General features: G+C 39.4%; 1 protein-coding gene across 3 annotated transcripts; it reads right to left on the bottom strand.

Annotated features, from left to right (window-relative positions):
* Positions 1 to 2,485: 2,485 nt before the first annotated feature.
* On the bottom strand, positions 2,486 to 13,342 carry LOC100541535 (ankycorbin). Of its 3 annotated transcripts, none has more exons than XM_019610351.1 (9): positions 12,739 to 13,342; positions 11,667 to 11,753; positions 10,980 to 11,057; positions 9,714 to 9,774; positions 9,260 to 9,378; positions 7,239 to 8,753; positions 6,308 to 6,457; positions 4,745 to 4,810; positions 2,486 to 4,490 (listed from the first exon to the last, which is right to left on the bottom strand). In XM_019610351.1, the coding sequence occupies exons 1-9, from the start codon at positions 12,904 to 12,906 to the stop codon at positions 4,413 to 4,415; spliced, it is 2,322 nt and encodes a 773-aa protein (XP_019465896.1). In that variant the 5' UTR covers positions 12,907 to 13,342; the 3' UTR covers positions 2,486 to 4,412. The 3 variants fall into 3 exon arrangements, with proteins under 3 accessions (XP_019465896.1, XP_019465897.1, XP_019465898.1); XM_019610352.2 differs by having other exon boundaries at positions 9,714 to 9,771; XM_019610353.1 differs by lacking the exon at positions 11,667 to 11,753.
* Positions 13,343 to 14,015: the final 673 nt, after the last annotated feature.

Genomic DNA, 14,015 nt, shown 5'->3' with positions numbered 1-14,015 from the left:
AGGGGCTCAGCAGAGGTTTTATCTTTGTCTCTATCTTATGGTTTTGTTAGGAAAATGCAGCTTAATCCAGCGGTCTTCTTGCTTCCCAGCCTTTTTTTCAGGGATACAAAAGCAGACACTTTTGGACAGGGCTTTGGCACATGCACGGCACTTGCGTTAGGGCACGGTGGTGCTAGATGAGCACTCGGGCTGCCAGCACAGCCACCACTGGGGGGCGCTTTGGTTCAGCTGGAAGGGCAGAGCAGCCACGTGGCAGCGGCAGCCTGCAGCCGGGCACAAGTGGGTGGGTGCTGCTCGCCTCCGAGGGCGGCCAGAGGCAGGCGCCATCCCGCAGCTCTGCTCCCAGCAGCAGAGCTCCTGGAAGGGATGAGGTCAGCGAGCCGTGCCTGTTTCCAATCTCCCGCTGCTGGTAGGAGGCCCCATTACCAACCGTCTGAGCATTTCAGGCTGGTGGAAAATGTAAGGGGAGGGCCAGCACCGGGAACCTGGACAGAGCAGCATTCGAGAAGGTTTTTAAATCATGGACTGAAAAATCGATGATTGTGTAAATACCTGTGTTAAACTCATCAAACAGGGGCCTGCCAGAGCAGCCAAAGGCTTGTAAACATGACGTGTAGCCTTAAGATGCTTCAGGAATGACACGCTGTATCATGGACATGCTATGCTCTCCTGAAGCCAACGTTGGGACCACAGTCTTGGCATTTTCAGGACTAGACGCACAGACTTGAACCACTTGTACAAAGGGGCAAATCTCATGTCAGTGAGATGCTGTTCCACAATCCTATCACTGGGTCTGTGAGATAGAGGCTGCCATTCCTCTTAGAAAACCTTTTGTCCCATGATATCATAGCTCAGGAGAACGTGGCCCTTTATAGGTATCTGACAAAGTGCTCCACTTGCCAGAAACGGTCTGCCAGCAGGAGCTTTCTGCAGCTACAGAAATCATATCTTGAAGCTCCTCAAATAGGGGAAACTGATTAAATCACAGCTTTGAATTCCTTTTAGCTGCAGTTCATCACGGCATGTAATTCTAAGAATGGCATTAACAATCATTTTCATAAAAAGAGAGTTGTTATTGTCCTGAAAACAAAAAGTATGGTTACAGTCTGTGTTTAGTATCTCTTACTTATTTCCAGATGGATTCAAACAGGCAGATGTAAGAAATTTGGGACATTCACTTCTATGAGGTGTTTTGCATACGGGCTGGCTTGAGCTCACCAAGTATAACCGCTGACCCACATTTAGAGAACAAGACCATTGAAAGTTTCAAGGTAATCAAACTCTGATCTGTTGCTTGACATTAAATGCAGAGCACTTTTACTGCTCCCTGCGGCAGATCAAAACCAGAGCACACGGAGGATTTAAGCCACTGATCTGGCTTCAAACCTTGCACCAGTTCATATTTGTTCGGAAAATATACTCAGTTTTATGCCTGTGTCTGCAGAATTTGTGCTGGCTTACATCATGTCTGTCTATGCCGCTGCTTTGTGCCTCACACACAGCTCCTCCAGGACCTCTCCCACCCATTTCTTCCACACGCCGCACGATGACCTGCAGTGCAGCTGCTGGGCTGCCAGCAGTGGCAAACAGCTGAAAGCACCAGAGGCTGCTCCTGCTCCAGGCCCTGCCCCACAGCGGGAGGTGTGATCTTACTAATCCATCAGCAATCAGCAATTAAATCACTAATATACAATGTGAAATGACTCAAATCTGGCCTGCCAGGTGATCTCACTGTACTTAGTCTGCACACCAGTCTCACTTTCAGTACTCTTGTTCAAAGGAAATACACTACTGAGAAGCGTAGAGAAATTTTGTACACAGTCAAAAGAACTACTTGACCCTCGGGATACTGCAAAGCATGGTGCAATTCCTGCCATTTATGTGGCCTGCCCTGAGACAAAGCCACAATTAGCAAGTTAGTTACTGAAAAAAACTAGTTTTTCCAATAAGACTTGAGTGAGTGATGATAAAAAGAGTAAGACTCATACAGTCAACCCTGACATATAAAGAGAAGTTCACATATACAGATATGGATGTGCACACCCATACAAACATGGCCACAAATACATTTCCACTGTAGTTCTGTGAACTGAGTGAAGTGCCAAGTGATAAAGAACAGGAGAGATGGGGGACCTCACCCACCTCTGACACTGGTCTGAGGTCTTTTTAAACCCATGATCCTGTGAATGCATCCAGTGGTGAATGGGAGAACTGTATTAGTTAAGGAGGATATGCATGTGAGAGATAGCTCTGAGCCTATCAATCCAACACAAGGCACAATCTGCCAAACTGGTTGCACAGGGTTTGGAGTGGTTCTGTTCCACCCAACAGCTCAGAGTTAATTGCAAAGTTGCAAATTCAGGGGGTACATCTGACAATTATTTAAACATAGAATACAGGAGACATTTGTACTACAGTAAAGCAGTGACTGTAGCAAGCTTTCCCTCAATAAAAAAAGTAGCTGAAGTCATAAAGAGAACGAGGATGAAAAAACTGGAAATAAGTTTATTTGCTGCATAAGGAAAGTTCTTGTAAATTACATATAAAGAAACTTGCTATGCTGTAGTGTATAATTTTCGGTATTCCACAAAGATAATTGTAATAAATATACAAACCAAAACAAGGTAGAAGACTAAATCCATCAGGCAACCTACAAAATGGTTCACCAGGTTTTATACTTTGCAGCAGTAGCATGCTTAAAATTTTGTTGTTCATTCTGAAGTGCTGCAGCAAAATTCTTTTCACATTTCTTTGGAGCATTTTCAAAATCACCTAACTAGAAAATACTGTCCAAACTAAGCAGGCACTAGTTAAACCACCCAAGAAAAGTAACACGAATGTCTAACTGATGCAAAGGCATGTTTTGTTTGTTAATTTGTTTTAAAAATCCAATTTAGTTTTGCCAGGGTTAGGAATTATCTGATATAAGTGCACTACAAGTCCAGCCAGCCTCTGGCACTGCTGGCTCTTGTCCTGTTATGTCTCTATATTAACTTCACAGGTCATACAGCTCTGGAGATTTCTCTAGTAGAGATGCATCCACTAGCAGGGAGAAAACAAATACCACAGTGAAGCTGCAAGATTGGTCAAATGGTTATACCCTCAAGTGCAGTGTGTGCTTAGAAAATGTTTTCCATAATTTTGTACTAAACTACACTGGGCATTTTTATTTGACTTCTAAATCTGGAAGTGCTGACAAAAGCATTCTTGATACCCCTGGCCTCTAGAAACAAAATACAGGGATTTTTGATGTCTTTTGGAGTTCTCTACCTATCATTTCTACACTTGTTGACACATCAGGCTGAACTGCATTTTACACCTCACTGCTCTGGACCACACTGACAGACATGTCTATTATTCTGCACAGATCTTGTTCGAACTGAGAACACTTCTCTGTGCTTCACTATTACTGAGTACTTGGGGGTATAAAAAGAAATTCTAATACACGATTACCTAAAAATATTTGTTAATAAGCTTAATGCAAATATTATGTAGAAAAAATGGTTTAGTTATAAAAAAATTAATTAGAGGGCCAATAAAAATAGACTGAAGAGAAGATCTTTACAAAAGTGAGGTTAGGAAGTATGAGGCATTAACATTCACTGTAAACATCCTGTGTTCACTAGAATCCCTTGTCTAAAGTATATGTTCTGGTTTTGTTCCTGAGCTTCATGGCCAACACTTGCATAGATAGCTAACCTATTATAATTAGTTGTTTGTACAGACAACTTCAATAAACTACTTATTTTACCTCCTGAAATAGTTTTAGTTCAAAGAAATTATTTATTCAAGGAAATTATGAAGCACGGTAGGATTTTTGTGTACTCAGTGCATTGGATGGGTTGGGACAGCCACATTGTGGTGTGCTAATCTTAAATAAAATTAGGTTACTAAGTAGAGCTGTTGGATGTTCCGGTTTACCATAAAGATCGACTTCTACTCGCTGCTGCAAGGCTCACTTCTGCTCTGCCAGAGACTGCATGTGGCAAAATGTCTGGAATCTAAGTGCTGCACCATCAAGCAATTAAAATATCCCCATTAACTAGATGCAGCTTATACACAGTGCAGGAGTCCTTATGGAGGATTTCACCATTTTCCAGGTGACATGAGTGCTTGCCTCCAGATTAACCTCCTTCTTGGAGGAAGCTAGAAAGTACTTTCAGAGTAAACATGACATGGAGTGGCCTAAGTCTGAAGAACATACTTGCATTTTGGATATGAAAAGCAGGCATGTGTTTAGTTGCTACTGCAGATGCACTATGGAAAGTAGTAGAAACAGACAAACAAATCCACCTCACAAACAACACAACAACAAAAAAGCAGCAAATTGCCAATTTTAAATCTTACGTTAAGGCAAATCTAGATAAACACCCATAAAGTATTAATAGAAATGGGGAGATTTGTTTTTTTGTTTACTTTTTCTGTGATTGGCTTTTACACATTGATAAAATTTGTTTGAGCACCTTCTGGACGTCTTCATCCATTTGACCCTAGACAAGGGAAGAAAGAAGAAAAGATGACTGAATTAAAATATTTCTTGACTTCTTAAAACAATTTGCGAACTATTTCTAAGGTAGAGTAATTATGTCAATTTTCCAAAAGACAAGTGGTACCTTTGTGCTTAAACAGTCAGATGTTTGGCAGTATGTCTTTAATATAGCCTGCAATGTTCTTAATAGTTCTGCAGCAGAAACATCTGCCATTAAAATACCAGTACTGTATAACCAGCAACATTTAGCCTTACCTGCACAGCATAGAGAAGATGCATCCTGTAAACTGACACTGTTTCCTGATGTTGTTTCTTCGTTTCCTAGAAAAGAGTTAAGCAGAAAGTCACAAAGCATTTAGAACTGCTGAATTCAGAAATCCCCACCCAGATGCATGGAGCTCTGCAAAAAAATATGCATCTAACACATGCATGGAAAACCATATCAAACATTCTTCTGTGCTGCTAGCTGCCCCAAATACCATTTGCTGGGAAACAGTCTACAGAAATGCTGTAATCACACCCACCTCATATCGTACCAACCAGAAAGTTGGTAAGATGATATCAGTGGTAAGAACCACTGATGTAAAGATGTTTATAAGTTCATCAGAAAACAAAGCAGAGGAAAGATGACAATATTCTGACAAACCAACCATTGGCTGCAATGGAGTCTTTTCCTAATGTCAGTAACCCTTTTGTCAGCAAATGCCTTCTTGGGGAAAGAGACACTTCCAAATGTCTTAATCCATTAAATTCTGTTAACTACTATACATTCAAACAGGGAAATACAACCTTCTTTGTCACAATAAGACTGCCACGTACCAGAAGCAGTCTTTCCAAACAGATGTTTGGACAGATGCTGCTGGGAAAGCCAGTGTAAGAGAAGGGATGAACGCTTCTGTCCTGTTTTAAATCCTACCCACTCCCATAACACAATGTGCATGTGCACTTCACAGTACTTTCCTGGCCCTTGAGCAACAGGAAATGAAGGCTCTTTACAGACTTGTCCTGACTGGAACAAGAGAAACCCACAGTGTGATAGGTTTGTAGTAAGAGAATACCTATTAGCTACCTACCTAATTATTTCTCCCCACTGTAAGGGATTTTTTTCTTTTCTTTCTGGACTATGTGCATGTTAATTCCTCCATCTGCCTGACTTTCTTCCTGAAAAGCCAGAAATACCTTCTTCTCATCTCCTCTAAAGTGAATGATACTGCTGCTTTGGACAGGCAAGCTCCTGAAAATAGCCGCAACTTGACTTAGAAGACTGGGCCTTGCATGCATGAACAGGTACAATCTTAAAACTCTCCATGCATTTCAGAATTTCAGAAAATAAGCTGTTCTCCCTTATAAACACATGGTCTTGCTTGATTTGAAGCTTCACACTTTCAGGGGCTATTTTCTTCCAAAAAAGTCAAACTTATTTTAGCTTAAAAACAAAAAGAGTAAAATTTCAGCTTATAATGAATGACCCTGAGAAAAAGTAAAACCTTAATCCACTGCATATTGGCCATATTTTTCACAAATCAGAATCTCAACAGCAGATCTGGTCACTACATTGTATTATGTGTACAGGCACTTTCCTCCATTACTGATCTGAAGAAATACATACAGGAAAATAGTTTTCTTTAGTTAAATTAATTTTGAAGAACAATTAGTAAGTGACCTGCAGAATTTTAAGTATTTCAGAGCATTGTAAAATCTCTGGATGAGAACTGTTGTAATCATTGTGCAACATTTTAAATAAGGCACAGTTAAGAATGGTGTGCACTTCTACAGAGAACTAAGAGTGACGGTGGGTTTGTGAATTATCACACTTACAGTCAGTTGGTTTTGCAGCTGTTTCACTTGTTGTTGTAATGCCTCCAGCTGCTGACTTTGTCTTTTGGGGGCACTGGTTGAATAGGAAAGCTGAGAAAGGCTGTTCAAAGCTTCTTTTAATTTGCTGACTTCCTTGGACATTTCACTGATCTAGAATGGTGAAAAATAGGTTTTCATTAAATGTTAGAATGCATACTATATTCTCATGAATCTTATTCTTTGGGATATTTGGGACTTAAACTGAAAGAGCTGGGGAAAGGTGAAAACTCAGTGGACAAGCAGAGACACTGTATAAGCAAAGAATTATAACACTTCTCTAGCTCATTGTCAGCAGTCATTCAAAATGTATTAAGTGCCCTGAAACCTGAACAATATTTACAAAGGCTGTATTTACAACCTTAGCAGATGTGGGTTCTAAACACAAGACAGCAACGTACAAACAGGCTATTCACAACTTGCAAAACACATAACTGTTCATAAATGTTTACAGATGCAGTGGTTGCAAAAGAAAAACAGTCATCATATTGATAGAACCTGATACAAGTCAGGATACAGTAAACTTAAAATAGTTAATTTCTGTTGTTTTTTTGTTATCTTCAGTTTCCTTATCTCCTCAGGAGCCTTTTCCTGCTGTATATTACACTTCTTTGGCTTAGTTACATGAATACTGCGAACTTAATCTGAACAGAACTTAGAAGACATGAATTGAAATATGTGCATCTCTACAGGGATGGAAGATAACTGTAAAATCAAATATGTCAAAGATAAACTCCTTTGGCTAAGATCTGAGGGACAGTACTGTTACAGTAGAGATTCTTTCTTCACTCTATGGCCTCTGACACAATACATGGTTTACGGTAACCCAGGACCCATCTGATATTTTGTAGTATGGATTCATGTACTACTTCGACCACTGCAGTCAATCACTAACCTTTTTATCTTTATCCTCTTCTAGCTTTGATGAGCTTTCAGAGTATCTTTTCATTTCAAGAAGATCTTCTTGAGCTTGATGATACTTTTGATGAAGACCACTGACCTCCCGTTCCTTTGCTTCAAGCAGATTATGCATACCTTCTTTCTCTTCTTTCAAATGCAAAACTTCATTTCTCAGTTGCATAACATCTAAGGACACATTTTCCTTCTCTTTGATTACATCCTTCAGTTTTGATGACAAAATACTAACTTCACCTTCTAATGAAGATTGGAGTTTTTCATATGCAGCCTTGGGTACCATTGCTTCATTAATTGCAGCTTTTTCTTCTAATAATTCCTTCTGTAGATTTCTTACCTCACTTTCCTTGTTGGTAAGTAATTCTTTGAGCTCATTTATTTCTTCTTCCATTTCCTTTACAGTACTTCTAAGTGCATTCATCACCTGCTGGTGTTCAGCAATTGGCAATGAGTTTTGTTTCTGAGTGTCTAACAGCTGCTTTAGTTCTTCTGCTTCATCTAATACTTTTGTGTACTGGGATTTCATTTCTAATAACTCATTCTCTGCTTTGTATTTCAAAGAATTTGTAACCTGCATCAGCTTCTCATGTTCATCTCTAGGTATGTAGTCCACAGCTATATCATCTAGAGTTTTTCTCTTCCTATAATCTTCAAGCTCTGCTTGTGCTTCTTTGTACAACTGGGACAATTCACTAAGTTGTCTGTTGAGCTCATCTATCATTCTATGCATTGCATCTTTCATTTCTCCAGATTCAGCACTAGACTCTAAACGCGTCTGATTTGTCAGCTTGTCCTGTAACCTTTTAATTTCCTCTTGCCCTTCTTTGTATCTCTCAATCAACAGTGCTTTCTCCTGATTAATGTTATCAATAACCGAACAGTATGAATTCTTTAATTCCTCACATTCTTCCACAGACAATTTGCTTGTAACATTCTGCTCTCTCTCTTCAAACTTTTTCTGTAGTTCTCTCACTTTTTCTTTTTGTCTTTCACTTTCCTCCAGGGCTCTCTTCAATTCTTGCCTAAGCATCTCAACTTCTTCACATGTAACCTTCAACTTACTCATCTCAGAACAAGTTTCTTCACTTTCAGAGGAAACAAGACCCAGTTTCACTTGCTTTTGTACATTTAAAACCTCTTTCACTGATTCCTCATACTTGTTTTGAGTTTCTTGGATTTTCAGGTTAGGATCAGAGCCATTTTCTGAGATGTCTGCATTATTTAAATAATCTGCGTCTGGGACCTGAGCTTCTAAGTGCTTTCTTTTAGTTTCAGAATTCTCTAATTTGCTCTGCGCATCCTTTAAATCTTCCTGGAGGTACTTTGTTTTTATTTCACTGGAGCTCGTCAATTTTTCTTGAGACTGGGTGGCATTTAAAGTAGACTTCAGCTCCTGAGCTGAGAACTCGCTTTGTCTATCTGCTGTTTGATCAAACTCTCTTTGGGTTGAATGGTAAGAATCTATGGTAGAATCCACTTCTTTAGGTGCTCTTTCCTATGCAAAAATAAATCCAAACAAATGCATGATTCGAACAAATATATGGTGCTCTTTTTGTTTTCCCTTTTTTATAATAGAGTAAGCAAGGAATTCTTGCCACATCCTACAGAGATGGGTAAATAAAACACAACAGAAGGAATCTTCAGGAGAACTCAAAATCCAGGTGGTCCCATTTAACCATCTACAGTGAGGGATGGCAAAGACAGTTAACTACCAGACTTTTCTGAAAGTCTGTATTGATCTCCATAAACTAATAATCACAGCTACACAAATTAAAATTCTGCTAAATTCTTATCAGTATATTTTAAATACATTTACTGTAGTAAACAAAGTAAAAATGAGAAGATCAAAATACTAATTTTAATCTTCCAGAGCAGAGCACTTCTGCGACCTTACCACGACAAGATCTTTTTATCTTCACAGCACATCTCTTTAAATTGGTAAGGAGCTCTTTGTTCTCCTAAAAGATTAGCAAAGCATTAGACCAGCACAAAATACCCTACCTGTAATTTGTCCTGTAGTTCCTTATTGTGTAATGTCAAAGAAGCAATTTTTGCTTGCATCAGCATAAGTAGATCTTGCTGTTCAGTTTCAGGATTCACATCCAACAAACTATCAGCACCTTTGGAAGAAAAAAAAAGATCCAAAACTTTTAAAAGCTGAACTGATCCCAGAGATAGATAGTTATTCTGCATTTCATTTCACAGTTTGTTTCCATGACCATTAAGTGCAGTGAACAAGTAGACATTTTCCCAAAAACATGTTAGGAGAACCAGTACAAGCAGGAAGTACTGGTGGGGATCTGGCAGTGAAATTACAGAATGTTACTCCAACACTTATTGGAGCTCACATTCTAAGTGGAAAGGCACAGAGGATTTCTAACCAGATTTAAACTTTTCACACAACTTCAAAATGCTTAATTAAATATGAAAATAAGAATTAAGCTTTATCGTCTACCTGCGGTGCTGTCACTTAGTCTGTCTTTATTATCTTGAAGCAAGGAGCTGAAGTCTTCCTGCTGAGACATCAGAAGAAAATACTTTCACAGACAGCAGATAAAAGTTGGACAGTTCACAGAAGATAAATACAGATAGCATAAATCTTGACATAGCATAAATCTTGATGATAGCATAAACCTGTCACGAGGGATTTCTTTTGTTTCTGGGGTCCTGTTTAATTGTGGCAGGTGGCCAGTACTCATTAAATATTAATGAAATTGGGTCAACTGTCTCATAATTTTTTGAAAAGCTGCAGACCTTGTGATAAATGACTGCAATATACCGTAGCGTACTTAAAAAAGAAATCTCAAAACCATAAGAAAAATACCAGACAGCACACATTCTAGTATTTGACTGAAGACTTCTTGTGATGGGCCTCTGCTTTTTGCATCACATAATCTCATGTACCTCATTGGTATTAGCTAATGAGCTCTCGCACCATTAATACTTTCATAACCATATTCCTACATGCTTTACTAGTTTATGAATAATTCTATTTACATATTCAGTAAATAGTGAAGTAATCCACATTTGCTTTGTAAAATTACACGGAAATATGAGGATTGCACTGAAAGTAGTGCCTCCTATTTCATTATGTTGGCTTATGATGTCAGAGGTGGATGTTGGTGATATGGCAGTAGAGGCTGAACCATTACACGATGTTGCTGTGCAGTAGAAGGTCCGCAGAGGGGCAATCTGACAGAATGGCGTCTGACATGAAAGTGTGGATGAAGAAAAGGCGTGTCACTGAATTCTTCCGTGAGGAAAAAAGTGGCACACATTGACATTCATTAGCACATAAACATTTAGTTTATGGGACCCAAACAGTGGATGTGAGCACAGTGAGGTGGCGGGTGGTATGTTGCAGCACTGGGGTCAGTGACAATGGATTACATCCGCTGGTGCAGACTTTTACGAGGGGGGCATGCAGGTGCTTGTCCATAGCTGGCAAAGATGCAAAGGTAATGGTGGTGACTGTGTTAAAAAATACTGTTTTGTAGATGAGGATTTGCATACTGTGCTTTTTCTAACTGTTGTTGTTTCAACAGAAATAAATAGGAGGCATTACTTTCAAAACACCCCTTGCAGATTTGGATTCTTTCTCTTCCAAAAACTTAACTAATTAATTCACGGAAATTCTGCAGTCAACAAAATAAATTATTATGGTACCATGCTTTCTTTCCCCACACTTAGTAAGAACAAAAAACTTTGGTATCTTGCATACTTGGTCAGCAAAGAAAGCCTGTCCTTTTCCAGTCATAGGAGTTGAAGTTGATGAGTGTGGTGAGGACAAATCACTAAGCTGTAAAAGATTTTGTATAAATAAGTATATGCATGCATTCATAGAAATAATCCTCCAACACGTGCTATATATAGACATGAATATTTTTCCTTGCGCTCAAGGAAACTGTCAAAACTCTGGGTAAGTTTCAAAGAGCAGATTTAATTATTCAGTGCTCTTTTGAGCTAGTATCACTTTTCCAGAGTAGCTGTTGTAACAGATAGAGACTAACTGTAAACCCAAATGTGAAGTTGCTTTTTGATACCATACAAACCTGTTTCAGTATTTTACTATCCTTTGTAAATATGCATATAAAAATGTGGATATATATGTACATAGATGTAAAAAATATGAAATTATTGACTTCTGCAAGTCTACAAAGGCACGTTCAACTTTAGATGGAAGAAGCACCTGTACAGTAAAATTTGTACTGTTGTATCCCAACCCATTCTATATTTCAAGCACTTTTCTCATTCAATGTAACCAATGCACAGTTTTCATCTTAACGCCAGGAGAAGCACTCACAATAACAAAGTATATACAATAACAGTGACAGAGCAAATTCAGCCCACGTTACTCACATAATGGGTAAAACCCCTAAAAGTGTCTCAAGATTGGTCTTTTCTTTACCTGCATAGGACTGATAGGAGGAGGTGGGGCTTTGCGTTTTTTTGGAGTTCCACTTCTTTCTGAACTTAATTTAGAGCCTTGATCATGCTGAAAGTTCCACCAGCCAGAAAAGGTAAGTTTGTTAGTTTGGTTAGTAAAGTCTAAGCAAGTTGTTTTACAAAAAAATAAAATAAAATAAAATAAAATAAAATAAAATCCCACATTAATATCAACTTCAGCAGCTCATGCAGTTCCTTTATCCTCTGTGTAAAGACTATATCCTTATTAACAAAAAATATTAAACATGCCTGACAATAAGAATCTGTTCTGTTGTAATCCATGCTTCAGTGAAAACAAATAAGATTTAGTGATAAGCCAAAGCTGACAACAGGTTTAGCACTAGTGATCTCAGATACTCCTGTAAATTCATTCTTAGTCCAGTCATGCCATTCTTAACAATTACCATCTTCCCTCTCCTTCAGCTTCAGCCTGAGCTCCCTGAAACACTGAACTTCCCCATTTAGAGAAAGAATGAACCAATCATATCCTCATCCAACTTTCAGCCAGTAACAGTTCTACAAGACACTTGCACTAGAAGATATCATGATAATACATATAAGAAATTTATTCAACTGTCTAAATCTGCTGAGGATCTCTAAGATACATCTCCCTTGTATGATGCAACTAGGGACAACCTTCAGTATCTGCTTTGGAAACAAGAGACTTTTCCCTAGATCATTTTCTCTACAGTTTGAAGAGACAGAGTTGAAGAGCTAAGACCCCGTCTTATACATGAGAATGGTAGAACATTTTCCAGGTACATAGGTGCACACATACATGCACCATACATTTTCCCTCCCTTCTGTCACTGAGAAGGACAGCTACTGTTACAGAGGGAAGCTAAATCTAAAAATGAATTTCCTGAAACACATTTCTTAAATAAGCAACAAAAACTTCTCACGTTACAGAGTAGTCATTGGCAGTACATCTCATAGTGATATTTACTACTGCTACTAGTCATGTCAGTAAATATTTTTTCCTATGTTACAAGCCTTTATAGTCCGAATATTTTTAAGTCCAAAAGGATACATACCTGCTTTGCTTTTGTTGGTGATTTTGCATCTGTGAAGCAGAAAAAAGCAGAAGTAAGAACAGTTACCAAAGTTACATTTCTAAACCATCTCTCAGCTTTACTTCCAATGCCATTGTTTATTTTTTGAATTTGTTTGAAATCTAAGCAGTATTTCAAAATTCCACTCATGTTTTATCCTGATATACTGATACAAAATTCAAAGGATTGTGATAATTCTGCTTCTACTATAATCTCTCACTGTTCTTTACCTCAGCTTCCTACTTCAGAAATCTGTTATAGCTTGACCTTAACACCTCTCCACATTACTTCCTTCTGAACTCTTTTACTGAGGAGTTGAACTTAATTTTTCGAATAATAAAGAGGATCTACTTCAAATTCTAAGCAATACCTCATCATGCTTCTTCATCAGCTTGCCTTTTTTTTTCTTCAGAACACCTCTTTTTGCCCTGCTGAATATTTTATCTCATGTTAGATATTAACCACATGGAGCAAGTGTCACATTTTCCTGGTTTGGGAAGCTTCAGCTAGACCTATCAGTGAAGACAGCTTTTGAAATTTTTCAAGTGATGGAGTGACGGCATTGGTGGGTAGGGGAATGTCATCTACCTGGACTTCTGCAAAGCCTTTGACATGGTACCTCACCACAATCTTCTCTCTAAATTGGAGACATGTGGATTTGAAAGACGGAAGGTTTGATGGATTAAGAATTGGTTGGCTGGTCACAGCCAAAGGGTTGTGATCAATGGTTCTGTGTCAGAGTGGAGGCCCGTGTCCCCCAGGGGTCGGACTTGGGACTGGTGCTCTTCAGCATCTTTATCAATGACATAGATGACGGCATCAAGTGCACCCTCAGCAAGTTTGTAGACGACACCAAGCTGAGTGGTGCACTCGATAACACTAGAAGGTAGGGAAGCCATCCAGAGGGACCTGGAGAGCTGGAGAAGAGGGCCCATGAGAACCTAATGAGGTTCAATAAGGCCAAGTGCAGGGTGCTGTACCTGGGCTGGGCGAAGAACCCCCTGAGAGCAGCCCTGTGGTGAAGGACATGGGGGTCCTGGAAGTTGAGAAGCTGGACATGAGCCAGCAGTGTGCGCTTGCAGCCCAGAAGGCCAACTGTGTTCTGGGCTGTGTTAACAGAGGAGTGGCCAGCAGAGAAAGGGAGGTGGTTGTCTCCCTCTACCTGGCTCTTGAGAGGCCCCATATGGAGTACTGCGTCCAGGCCTGGGGCCTCCAGTACAGGAAGGACATGGAGCTCTTGGAGCGGGTCCAGAGGAGGG

The sequence above is a fragment of the Meleagris gallopavo genome, chromosome Z (assembly GCF_000146605.3).
Source record: "Meleagris gallopavo isolate NT-WF06-2002-E0010 breed Aviagen turkey brand Nicholas breeding stock chromosome Z, Turkey_5.1, whole genome shotgun sequence".
Lineage (NCBI taxonomy): Eukaryota > Metazoa > Chordata > Aves > Galliformes > Phasianidae > Meleagris > Meleagris gallopavo.
This window is presented reverse-complemented; position numbering and strand designations above follow the sequence as displayed.